The sequence below is a fragment of the Choristoneura fumiferana genome, chromosome 9 (genome assembly GCF_025370935.1).
Source record: "Choristoneura fumiferana chromosome 9, NRCan_CFum_1, whole genome shotgun sequence".
Taxonomy (NCBI): Eukaryota; Metazoa; Arthropoda; class Insecta; order Lepidoptera; family Tortricidae; genus Choristoneura; species Choristoneura fumiferana.
In genome coordinates, this window is record NC_133480.1 from 11,056,378 (window position 1) to 11,070,747 (window position 14,370).

At 37.8% G+C, this 14,370-nt stretch overlaps 2 protein-coding genes across 3 annotated transcripts in view; one reads left to right on the plus strand and one right to left on the minus strand.

Annotated features, from left to right (window-relative positions):
* Positions 1 to 14,370, minus strand: part of Flo2 (flotillin-2) — a 320,392-nt gene that overhangs the window by 284,115 nt on the left and 21,907 nt on the right. The gene's annotated exons all lie outside the window — the stretch shown is intronic.
* LOC141431222 (glucose dehydrogenase [FAD, quinone]-like) lies at positions 835 to 11,646 on the plus strand. The gene is made up of 5 exons (XM_074092298.1): positions 835 to 1,605; positions 4,427 to 4,654; positions 6,708 to 6,840; positions 7,154 to 7,273; positions 7,481 to 11,646. Exons 1-5 carry the CDS (start codon positions 1,281 to 1,283, stop codon positions 8,775 to 8,777), a joined length of 2,103 nt encoding a protein of 700 aa, XP_073948399.1. The 5' UTR covers positions 835 to 1,280; the 3' UTR covers positions 8,778 to 11,646.

Here is a 14,370-nt window from a genome sequence, read left to right on the forward strand (position 1 = left end):
TTTGCGGGTCCAGGCCTCGCATAAGTATATAGCATTGGAGAAGACGATAGTGCGCACAGATATTTTGAAATTATAGTTATACAATGACACCTTATTTATCGATTAAGGATATTTTTCCCTTTTTTAGGGTTCCGTACCTCGAAAGGAAAAACCGGCCAAGAGCGTGTCGGACACGCCCGAAATAGGGTTCCGGAGCCATTACGAAAAAATTAAGTAATATTTTTCTAAGTATTTCGTATTTTGTACGGAATATTCCAAGTTTAGGTATATTTTATACCTTAGGCTGCTATTTTACTCTTAAACTACTAATAATTCTCAAGAAAACTTATAGTTTTCTTTATAAGTTTGATATACTTACTACCATCCTGATTTTTTTTTAATTTTTCCACCCGCCGGTTTAGATTTAGAGAGGGGGGGGACGCTCGATTTTAATGAATATTTGCACCTTTAAAGTTGAATATTTTTCAAACAAATCACTGAATCGAAAAATCGTTTAGCAATCCCCTAATGGTTTTAAAAGATCAATCCAAAAAAAGAAAAAAAAGTCACCCCAACCTTACGGAGGTAGGTACTCTAAAAAATAATTGTTTTTGAATTTTTTATTGTACCATTTTGTTGGCATACTTTACATATTCGTGCCAAATTACAGCTTTCTAGCATTGATACGATAGTCCCTGAGACGCCTCGGACGGACGGACAGACAGACAGACATGGCGAAACTATAAGGGTTCCGTTTTTGCCATTTTGGCTACGGAACCCTAAAAACAGAACCCTTATAGGATCACATTTTTGTCCGTCCGTCCGTCCGTCTGTCAAGACCCTTTTTCTCAGGAACGCGTGGAGGTATCAAGCTGTCTCTTGGAGCTGTGAAAAAATCAAACTTCTAAGTCAACGCAATCAAAAGACAGCCGTTTATGCCGCAAATTTTCGAAGCTCGCAAGGGAATCATATAATAAAAATATTTACACGGAACCCTCGGTGCGCTCGGTCCGACTCGCACTTGGCCGGTTTTTTCTTCAGAAACCCATCTTGTCATTTTCTTTGTTAAATCTACCGCATAGCCTACCAGCCACATCTTTCCCAGACTCTCCGTCGATGGTGATGATGATGATGATGAACGTCGCAGACTAATTGTATCGTGCTTCGTATAGGTAGCTTCAGAGTCCAGTCACATCTTGCGGACATATCGCACGTTCGTTTGAATCCGCATACAAATCTATTTTTGATTTATTTAGTCTTGTGCCAGATTCAAGTCAGTCTGGTGTAAAAAAAAACTAAAAATGCTAATAAAGAATTTAGTTATAGTATTGGTAACATTAAATTCAGTTTTCGCAGATGACGATCAAGTTTATATGACAGCAGAAAACCAATTTGGACTCGAGGAATATAAAGACCTATTAAGTAAAACATTTAGTGAAAATGTCGGAAAAGAATTCGCCGTGTCAGGCGAGGCGGATAGTGACATTAGAAGTGGAAAATTGCTTTGGTCGCACCCTCAAAGTCCTCTAATAGAGTTCGTAAGAAAGTCAGTTGCAGAAAATTATGTTCCGAAAAATGCTGGGGATCTCTTTGACTTTCTGAGGGATTCGTTTCCATTACCTGGCGGTAAGTTATTTTTCTTGTGTTTGTTTATGTACTTATGTATATGCGGGTTCCCTTTATCTTGCATAATATCGATTCTCCGAAATACACTTCGCATAACAGGTATCTCATAATTTTTTTAGCCGAATGTTACTTTTGCATAATTATCAGTTCGAATAATAGTCTTTTCTCAGAATATTAAATAGGATATTAGAAATATTAGAATATTATTTATTATTATTAGAATATTAAATAGAATATTAAATAGCGGAACACTTATCGCCGAATATACTTCTGCAGAATATTAAATAGCAGAACATTAGTATCGCCGATTTTTATATGGCATAATGGCATAGCAAAATACTAGTTTGGACTGTTGTATTTTCACGGAATTTTAAATAACGCTGACTTTAACATGGCGTAATGACATAGTTAAAGGAACTAACAGCTACCATAAGAATGGGTTAAGGTTAGGGTAAGGCCAGCAAAGTAAGCGTGATGTAACAGCAGCAGGCAAAGCGCCAGAACAGAACAGCAGCTACATAGTACGTTGGGTTGGGCATATTCTGCTTTTTATTATCCTTATGGAAAGTAATATTATGAGATATGTCTTTCTGCGTAGCGGTAGCAACTATTCGAACATATAAATATTATTTGCATCGATATTATGTGATGTTAATGTTCTGCTTTACAAAATTATAAGAAATGGTAGTATGAGAAAAAATATATTATGCGAAAAGTAATTCGGTGATATGATGATTCTGCTAAAGGTTCTTATGAGAAATAAAATGATGAGATTCGATTTTATGCAACATATTAGTGAACCTGTATATGCATACAATACAATACAACACAATACAATTACTCTTTATTGTACACCGAAAATCGGCTCCCGTGAAAGAATAAAAAATTGTTAGCTCTCTATCCCGTTGGAAATTTGAAAATGTGCACAAGTCCAAGTCGATTATCTCTATTGTTTGTCCGAAATTCATATGCTATAATTTCATTTGCCCGAATGTTTCGTTTACTAGAAAAGTTATTGTCATACTCTTGTTTTCCAAAAATTACATGGATGGCAAATGACATTAAGGCATGTGATAATTATGGATTAAAATGATTATGAAAAATGACATTATTTCAATTAATATTATGGGAAACAAAGATTCTGTCATTTGATTAATATGGTTAACAATGAGTATGGCCAATGAAATTATAAGAAAAAACATTATGGCAGTTGAATATCATGGCACATAAAATTCGGGCAAATGAAATTCTGGCAAGTAAAGGTATACCGTCCAAGTCAATTTTAGCCAAAATTGCTGTTTCTTACATCCTACTTTTAGGCTTGGTTGGTTGTTTTTGAGATTTCACTATTTTTTAGAGACATCTCAATAAAAACTTGGCACTTTTTTTACTGCATATTTTGTAGGGATTTCTCTTTTTTTCTACGTATCTATATAATTTTATTTTTATTTATTTCTTGTCCGGCTCGGTAATGTCTTTCGTTTTATTATTTAAATTTTTGATTTTTATAGACCGTTACAAAATAATCATCACTTCAAAGAATTTTTACTAAGATGGCATTTCGATATCTCTAATAGTTTGACCAGGCTCTTGGATGTAGGTACATCAAGGTCATCATGTAGTCCAGATATTACATTTTTGTAATCATCGGAAAACGTTCATCAGATAAAATATTTTTCTACTAAAAGGATAGTTCGATATCTCTAATTGTTTGACTGGATTCTGGGGTTCCACGACAAGGTTACCAGGTACTCCAGATCTTCGAAAATACAGATTTTGAAGATTTTCCTTTCATATCGGTACTAAACGCTATATCTCTGGGTATTGTGGATATACTAGTTTACTTTTGATGATTTGTAATCCGTCAGTAATTCATTCAATATCTTTCTTTGACTTTGCAATTCTATAACTTCTAAAGGTTACCAAATGAGCAGAATTGCACTATTCCACTACGTCCCAGTGCTACTAGACAGAGGCGTGAAAATTCGCCGATATGCTTCAGAAAAGATGGTACGGCAATTGGGTAGGTACCTTAAGTTTTCTAGGATGGTTTATATTATATTTCTTATCGATAGTAGACTTTATAATGCAGCTCACTCCTATAGATAGATACGTATTTTATTTCACTTTCATGCGATACGGGTGTGTGTACGTATGTGTCGTTGTATGGTGACATTTGACAACTAACAGCTGTAAATACCTTATTTTGAATCAAACAGACCAAGGCAACAAAACCTATTAATCTCACCAAACTTGCGGTTTGCCGAAATAAAGTTTCAATTTATTTTTACAACAAAAACGGCAAGTGAAAAAAGAAACTATCTACAGGACACAGGAGTGAGCAACATTATAAGTCTACTATCGATTAAAAATATAACATGGACCATCCTAGAAAACTTAAGGTACTTACCTACCCAATTCGCCTTGCGCTCGACTTGGTGGGGCACTGCCATGCCCCCTGATTCGCTGCCTTAGCTAATAACACATACTATCTTTGGGCGAAGTCACATATGATTATTTTTAACTAAACGGTATTGAAGGTCAATGTTATCCATGGAGCGGTCAAAGACTTTTCATTACAGCCGTTAGAATCAAGTTGCTGTTATACTTAATTTAAAACGGTTTTGCCAATTAATCTACTAATATCAGCATTTTATTTCAATTTTACGATATTATTACTGTTATGTTGTTTGCGAATTTTAATAGTTATCTCATTAAGCATTCAAATCTATTCAATTTCCTGACGTATTTTTAGGTGTACCTCACGTGAATCTTTTTTTCTATACTAAACTAAATGCTCAATAAACTAAATATGTTTTAGGTCTAAAGTCTCCCCTTCCGGAGTACGACTTCGTGATCGTAGGCGCAGGCTCGGCGGGGTGCGCCCTGGCTGCGAGACTCACCGAGGATCGGAACACGACGGTGCTCGTCCTGGAGGCAGGGAAGCCTGAGATGATACTCACGGACATCCCTGCACTAGCCCCGTACTTCCAGTCCACTGATTACTCTTGGCAGTACTACATGGAGCGGGAGCCAGGAGTTTGCATGGGTACGAGTCAAAACTCAAACAAAAGTACTGATATCAAAGCTAAATTAAAATCAAGTAATACATAAAAAACGTACTACACGTTGTTTGGAGGGGGTTTTTGAAAATACCTACATTTTAGGTAGTCTCGTCACGTACCTACTCAATGTCCTCTTAGGAAAATCTCACAATTTTTTTTGTATCTTTTGTTTATAACCATGGTTTTAAAATCATAATTATGAATGACTGCGTAATTAAACTAAATATAATTTTGTTGGCATACTTACGTATATTATGAGTGGTCACTGTGGGAGGAGGGGACTAAAACTGGTTTAAAAAATGGTTTAAGCAGTAGGGGTACGTTACGTACCTATATACTTTAATTTATATGATTGTTCGCATAAAAACAAACCTCTTAATGAATAATTTACTAATATTACCCGATATGGCAAAGACAAAAGGGAGGGTCACGATTTTAGCAGTCTATGAAATGATATGAATTTAAAGACTGCATTATAAGATATTATATCTGCGTCTTGTCTTAGTCTCCTTTTATGGCCGCTCCTTTGTAAGTCACACTGCTCATGGTATCAGGCTATATTTAGAAATCATTCCTCGTCCACAGTTACCGCTCTTTAAATTTTAAAATCACTGAGGTCATTGATTCTCCAGTACCAGTACTCAATATTTTTTTTTATTTGTGAGCAGCCAGACAGTGCAAATGTGGGCACTGCCCTTTGGGCAAACCAGTCCAAGCATTCCTTAAAAAACACGATCTCGCATACTGCATACTCGTTATGAACGCGTCGATTACAATAAACGAATAAGTGTTTGGTAAAAAAAAAAGAATTTTTAATACAAGTTTTGCTGACTGTACTTTTTATTGACTGTACTTGAATTGTCACCCAAACTACATTTGCATACCAAATTTCAAGTCGATGCCATTAACCGTTGAAGAGTTCCGTCCTGTGGAGACGATACTGGCCGGTCTGCCAGGATGTCACCACCAGATTATTGTATTATCACGCAAGTTACATAACTACCAAATTTCAAGTTAATCCAACTACTGGAAGTTGGTCGAATTTAACTTGCAATATTTGATTACAAACATACAGACAGACAACGAGACAGGTGAAACAAAATAAGAGCCGAAAGTCCGAATACGAGTACCTAGCATTTAATTTAACTGCAGGACTACAATAATTTCCGACCTGATAGAAATTATGACGTCTTGTATTGTAGTATTATTCTTGGTGCTATGCACATGGTGTTAAAAGCTGCACATGGTGCTTAAAGCATGAAAATCGGAACGATTGATCTTTAGGGCATGATATGTACTGAAAATGATTTTTATTTTGATTTAAAACAAGTGACTGAAATATAATGATGTGATATATTTTTAGAATCGGCTTAGTACCAAAGCCCTATCAATAGACACCACACACGATAGGTTACAGAACAAAAATTTTATTTTTCCCATACAAAAAAAGATGAAGTCATAACTCCTCTCCTTCTTTGTTTTTTTTTTTTCGTGCTACGGGTCAAATTGATTCGTATGGCCTAAAGATCAATCGTTGTGCAGCTTTTTGCTAAATTTCGGGGTGTAGTATACCGCTAGCATTATCTCGCTTTTATTCGATTTTGACAAAAAACGCTACCGTAAGGACAGAAAAGGGATCGATTTTTGAAATCACGTTATTCGAAAACACCATTGCCTTGAATAGGCGAACAAACAAGATCCACAATCTTAGATACTGTTTTCCTGTCTTCCAGCAGCAGGTCTTTCAGCTGCTGTGTACTGACATGCGGTATCCTACGAGTATCATGGCCCTCTTGGCTGGCAATCCTCTGTTGTTGCAATTGCCCATAGCTAGTAGTACCAACTATTACTTATTCTGTGGTAGTACTCACCTATAAGTAGCTAACACATTACCTCGTTATTTAATATAAAAAATACGATTAGAGTATCAAAAAATTGCAGCTCTAATTAATTTTATCCACTTAATCTCTTGCTAATATGTTGTTGATTTAAGCTGTAGTTTGAGTGATACACGTAATTTTTCTGTCTTAACTGTAGGTATGGAGAACGAGCGCTGCTTCTGGCCACGTGGCAAGGCTGTGGGTGGCACCAGTGTCATCAACTACATGATCTACACGCGAGGGCGGCCGCAAGACTGGGACCGCATCGCTGCCGACGGCAATTACGGATGGTACGTGACCGTGATTTATAAGGTCTAGAATGTGTAGACTGGATTCATATCGCTAGCTTGATCTATACCTATGTTACGTCGCGTATTCTGGGGTTAAGTACCAACTGCAAGACAAATCCAAACGCTGATACTAGCGGTCAAGCATCAAACTCAAAATAACGCTAACCCAAACACCGTGACAATGATTGGGAATATTTAATTGTTAGTTAATTCACCATCGACATCACTACAATCATGCAAAAGTAATTTAGATATTTTTTTTTGTCAAAAAATATTTATTTTTTTATTTCATGTTTTTTTTGTATGGTTACAGGTCTTACAATGAAGTCTTGGAATATTATAAGAAATCGGAAAGAGCTTATTTGAAGGGTTTCGAGAAAAATCCCTACAGAAGTCAAGATGGAGAACTACCTGTCGAATTTGTGCCTGTGAAGTAAGTTGATTAAACACACAATTCACTAAGTGATTTCGTACCTATTCTAATAATTTTGTAAAACCACGGATATGACACTCATATGGACCCCAACTTTATCAGTATAACTTAATTCCTGAGATCAAGAGATTAGTTATGCATTTTGATATTTTTGATGCAATAGGTAAATAAATAATTTAATCTAATTGTACTTCCGTGTAATTACAGGACGAGACTGTTGAAAGCTTTTCTGGATGCTGGAGAGATCCTTGGACATCCAACTGTAGACTACAATGCTCCGGATGGGTTCGGATTCGGAAAAGTCCAAGTAACAATAAGCAATGGACATCGACAAAGCGCAGCCAAAGTATTCCTACATCCCCACAAAAGAAGACGTAACTTGCATGTGTTGCCTCAGAGTACGGTTACTAAAGTTCTGATAGACTCTCTGACGAACACAGCTTACGGGGTGGAATATGCACGAAACAAGTTAAGGTTTTCTGTACGAGCACGTAAAGAAGTGATTTTATCTGCTGGACCTATTGCTTCACCGCAGCTACTGATGTTATCAGGTATAGGACCAAAAGAACATTTAAGTCAAGTCGGAGTACCTTTAATTAAAGAACTACCCGTCGGCAGAACTCTGTACGATCACATATGTTTTCCCGGCATCATATTCGAGCTAAATGATACAGGCATAAGCTTTTCTGAGCAGGGGGCTACAGAAATTTCATCTATTGCGCAATGGTTTAGAACCGGCGACAGTAGCCTCGCATCCCCCGGCGCTGTCGAAGGTATTGGATATATTAAGACGCCAGTCTCTGATGACCCCGACCTTGTTCCTGACATAGAACTTATCAGTATTGGTGGTTCAATATTGTCAGATGGAGGTAGCGGAGGTAGCAAAGCTGTGCGCAAAGGCATGCGACTAAAGGAAAAAGTTTTCGATGGAGCGCTCGGATCGATTGACGCTAAAGACACCTGGAGCGCATTTCCGTTGTTGCTCCACCCGAAGTCGTTTGGCTTCTTGGAATTGAAGGACAATAATCCGTTCAGCCACCCGCGGATGCACGGGCGGTACTTATCGGATGAGGGTGGACGCGACGCAGCGGCTTTCGTAGCAGCAGTGCGCCACGTGCAGGCGTTGGCGGCGACGGCTCCGTTCCAACGGCTTGGCGCTCGGTTACATCGCGCGCAGTACCCGGCGTGCCGCGCTCTGCCCTTCGACTCGGACGCGTACTGGGAGTGCGCGGTGCGGACGCTCACGGCCACACTGCACCACCAGATCGCCACCTGCCGCATGGGCCCCGCCGGCGACCCACAGGCCGTCGTCGACCCAAGGCTGCGCGTGCACGGCCTACGCAACCTACGCGTCGTCGACTCTAGCGTCATACCACGGACAATTTCCGCACACACCAATGCCCCTGCCATCATGATTGGCGAAAAGGCAGCTGACATGATTAAAGAAGATTGGAGACAACGAAGCATCAAACATCCAAGAGGACTGTACCTACCTCTATTTTAGTTATAAAATGAGAATACACACGCGAGACAATGCGGTTTGTTCTGATACGTTGAGCACCTAGGCAGCTCCAATGTTCATAATGGCGAGTGTACCTCCTACCAAGTAGAATCTAGAATATTCTAGCATAGCTGGACGTGACTTTTTGGAGAAGAAAACCAAAACATTATTCTTAAAACTGTGAAATAACTAGATTTGTAACTGAAAATTTCATTGAAAAGTTTCATTAGAAATGGCCCTAAAATACAGTTCATGCACATTAACTTACCATATTCATAATTAACATAGACATAATCAAAACAAAATATACATTTAAAAAATATAGCCAGTTCCCCTGTGACACAAAAAGCAGTGGTAGGTACCTATCTGATAAAACGCCGAGTGCGGTACTTTGGTACTGATAGCAAACAATCAAATAAATCACTCTTATTGAAACGTTTCATAATAAGTGTGAAATATTTAGCACCGGAAAGGGTTCAGGTAAATATAGCCACCACCCAGTCACAGAATATATAATAGTACCCAGTGTAGCTTGGCTCTTTCTTTGAACTTCGTCGAATACACTGCCAGGTGTCTTAATAATGTGGTTATATATTTATGATTAAATATGACGAGATTTATACGAGGCATGCACATGCACAAGTGAGATATTACAAGCTATTTATTAATTTGGTTTTTTGTAGTCGGTTAAATTTTTTGTTATACATTTTTTTGTAGAATAATAATAAATAAGATGGCCAAGTCAGTAAGTGTATTAAAAAAAATTTGGCTTCCTCTTTATTTGAGAACTATAAAATGTATTTTCCACTGTTTTAAAATAAGCAAGCTGGTGAAAATCGAATTTTATGGACATCCCCCGGTACTGACAAAAATAAACGGCTTGGTATAAAATTGCATCTCAAAACTTTTTAGCAATATAAGAACTGCGTTGCGAGACTTGCAGCTTTTTACATGTAATGTTTTTGATGGGATACATTCTATGCGCTATATTGGAGCATAAGAGTATATTATGTAGAAGTTGATAAGTTCGTCAAATTTTTTTTTTAGGGTTTCATTTTCATTCATCCAAGTGACAAACCTAAAAAAAAAAAGTTGACTAACTTATCGACTTCTACATAATATACTCGTATGCTCCAATGTAGCGCATAGAATGTAGGTATTGTGACTCAACAATATGTTTAAACGCTTATCGTCCGAAATTTGCTATTTATTTGCGGCAGGATGATAGTGGTATGGGTTGGTATAAGTTATTTTTATTAAATATAGGATATCATCTAAATCATCTTCATTTCAATCATTTCGTGACAGTTTGTTCTGATCTTTCAGTCTTCTTTTTTATTACAACTTCTTTAATGTCACTATTGTTTTTCCTCTTTACATATTTTTCTTAATTTCATTACATTAGATTTTAGATACATTAGCCGATTTTCTACACATACAAACATCACGCGTGTATTCCTTGATGGGATAGGCAGAGCACACGAAACGTTACTGCTTCGGAGCCACTTTTTAACCCCCGACATATGTACTCTGTGCCCCGACGCAAAAAAAGGGGTGTTATAAGTTTGACCGCTATGTGTCTGTATGTCTGTCTGTGGCACCGTAGCTCTTAAACGGGTGGACCTATTTGAATGAGGTTTTTTTTTATTTGAAATCAGTAGCGATGGTTCTTAGACATGTTTTATCAAAATCGGTTCAGCCGTTTCAAGATCATCAGCTCTTTTGTTCGCTGCGGTAGGAATCTTAGACGCTACTGGTTATTTACTTTACTTTCAAACATATTTGGGACCTGAAATTTTGAAACACCCATGTATGCTATATAACTATACAAGATTATGGAATTCTCGGCCTGATGCTGCGGCCAGGATATCCAGAACACTAGTAGGTACACTCTTGATAAAACTATAGCAGATAATATCGTGTTTTGATTCGTTTCGATCAGTATTTGATTCTAAATACAATGCAATGGTGGCAACAGGATGAGCTGATGCTGCAGCCAGGATATCCAGCACACTATAGTACACTCTATAAAAAATAATAGCACATAGGTCGTGTTTGGATTCGTTTTGATCAGTAATTAATTCTACATACAATGCAATAGTGGCAACACGACGAGCTGATGCTGCAGCCAGGATATCCAGCACACCAGTTTACTCTTGAAAAAATAATAGCAGATATATCGTGTTTGATTCCTTTTGATCAGTATTTGATTCTACATACAATGCAATGGTGGCAACACAATGAGCTGATGCTGCAGCCAGGATATCCAACACACTAGTACACTTTAAAATAAATATACCACCAATAATAGACACTACGCATAGCTGTTGGTCTCCGGCTGGGAGTTGGCATCTGCGCAAGTCACAATTGTGTTTCTTGTGGGGCTCCAGTGGACCATCTCGGCCACCATGGCCTCTCCTGCTCCTCGGGCGCCGGCCGCCTGTCCCGCCACGCCGCTCTCAACGACATTCTTAGACGGGCGCTCGTTAGTGCCAACGTTCCCGCTGCTCTGGAGCCCCAGATTGTACGGAGCGATGGCAAGCACCCTGATGGAATAAACCCTGGAAGACTGGCCGTGCGCTGGCGTGGGACGCTACCTGTACAGATCAGATACCCTGGCGGCGTCCTACCTACCAGCAACTACCAAATGTGCGGGGGCGCCGGCAGACACCCGGGAACGCCTCAAGGTCACAAAATATAGCTGTCTCGGCGCCCAATATCATTTCTTTGCTTTCGGCGTCGAGACTCTAGAGGTCAAAGTAGGCGCAGGCATAAGCTGAGTCGCTTTCCCTTTTGATAGTTTGATTGTACTTATTATTTGTTATGTACCTATGTAGAATTTGTAAGCAAACTATTAAATAAATATCTTTTATTATTATTATTTATTGAAGTCAAAGTCAAAATATCTTTATTCAATTTAGGCTATAACAAGCACTTATGAATGTCAAAAAAAATCTACCACCGGTTCGGAAAAACCTCTGTTGAGAAGAATCCGGCAAGAAACTCAACGAGGTATACTTTTTTAAAACAAAAAGCTATCGCTTATAAAGAAACCTGGAGTGCCTTTCCTTTACTTTTGTATCCTAAATCTAAAGGCTACTTGGAGTTGAGAGACAAAAACCCCTTTAAACCTCCGAAGATAGTAAATAATTATCTTACTCATCCTAGAGATGTTGCTACTATGCTAGCAAGGTATTCGGTACCTATGTTGTTAAAATGGGCAATTTACCGCCATTTCAAAAATACGGCGCCAAGTTATATCAGCCAGACTTTCCGGAATGTAGGAATCGTACGTTTAACAGCGACAAATTTTGGGAGTGTGCTTTGAGACAGATCACCACAAGTACCACATCTGAGCATCATCAGACAGCAACTTGCAAAATGGGCCCAGAGTCGGACCCAGATGCCGTCGTAGATAACGAGCTGAAAGTGTATGAGGTCGAGAAACTACGGGTCATTGATAGTAGTATAATTCCTAGGCACATAGCAGCACACACTCATGGACCAGCCATGATGTTTGGTGAAAAAAGGGCGGATCTCAATAAACAGACACGGAAATGGCAATCTGCGAATACATAACAGGACGGTTTTAGAATTGTTTTCAATATTAAGTTAGGTTATTGTTCAATTGTTAGTAATAAAAAAATAATTATCATTGATTGTCACGATTATTCAATGCCCTTCAAATCCAACAAAACAGCACGTTGTACGAGTATGATACCAAACAAGAATCGTGTTACTACCAAAACTAAGACAACCGCTTAACATATGTCTACCCATGTCCACTGCTACCGCTCTACAAGACGGATCTAAGTATAGCACCGGTACGGACCGAGGACCTTGTTCGATTCCCATTCTGTTTTTAATCTTTTATTCTAATTTCAAATGTTTTACGGATGACCGTAAAAGTAAAAATTTGGAATTGAAATAAAAAATACAAAAAGATTCCAAAAACAATCCCTTCAAATCCAACAAACAGCACTACTAACAAGTCATGTTACTACCAAAACTAAGACAACCGCTTAACATATGTCTACCCGATGTCAATTAATAGAAAACTGCTATTTTCCGCTCGTTTATTAAGTTGTTTATGTCAAGACCGTGATCTTAAAAGTTATATTATGTATTGTATATTTTAAGTTTAGCAACCTTAGGTTTCAATTTCAATATCTACTTACAGAAGAAAGGAAAAATCATATTGTTTGTGTCTATCTTGATAGAAGTATTTAATAGATATTGATAGTTGGTTTCATTATATCAATTATTAGACATATTTCCTTTATTATTATCTGTAGGACAATTATTAGATTTAGAGAAAATAGAAGTATGACAAGCAATATATTATGACAATAATAACATTATGACTTTCGATATTTACTATTAGATATTTTTATAAACTGCGATTAACCAATGATGGTCCCTCAATTCTGCTAAACTAAAGCGTGTAATTTTTATACAAGGAAGGTTCTAGAAATAAAGGAAGTATCCATTTTTTCATTGTTTTTCCTGCCGCATGACGTTACTTAATTATTTCTTACTACTATTGGAGTTTAATGACATGACTAAATGACATATAATATTTCATAACAATACGACTGGGTGTTTACGGAATATATTTTTTTGGTCTTTAATAATAGAGCTTCGTCATTTTGGATGACATTACAATAGCGGATGTATCTAATGACTTGGCCTCACTCGACGAGAGGACGATGAACTAAAATTATTAAATAAAAAAGCCTTGAACCGGACGGGTTTCTTGAACTTCGTATATCATCGGAAAAGCTAAAGGTGTAACACTGTATAAAACGTTCCTATAAATAATTGATTAAGTTAACTTACCGGGATAGTATACTTATAATTAAATTAAATTAAATCATCATCATCATCATCTCAGCCTATATATGTCCCACTGCTGGGCACAGGCCTCCTCTCAGAACAAGAGGGCTTGGGCCATAGTTCCCACGCGGGCCCAGTGCGGATTGGGAACTTCACACGCACCATTGAATTGCTTCGCAGGTTTGTGCAGGTTTCCTCACGATGTTTTCCTTCACCGTAAAGCTCGTGGTAAACTTCAAATGTAATTCCGCACATGAATTTCTAAAAACTCAGAGGTGCGAGCCGGGGTTTGAATCCACGACCCTCTGCTTGAGAGGCGATAGGTCAAACCACTAGGCCACCACGGCTTATTAATTAAATTAATTAAATTAAATAATTGTCATAAATTATAACTTACACCTAATATCACTAAGTTTGTCAATTGAGTTATTTTCTTTATTTATTTTTTTACAATGAAGGGTCTACGTACTTACATATATATACACTAGCTTTTACTCGCGGCTTCGCACACGCAAACTATTTGATCTGGTATATACTTGCAATTGAAATTTCGGGATTTTATAAAATTCCCCTGGGAATTCCCAAAATTTATATCGTGGTCTTCAGTGACGTTGTATAGGAACAACTGTCCAAAATTTCAAGACTAAACCTAGTGGTTGAAATTTCAAGATTTTATCCCTATCCAGTGAGAAAATCGGGATAAAAAGTAGCCTATGTGTTATTCCAGAAGTCCAGCTACCTACATACCAAATTTCATGAG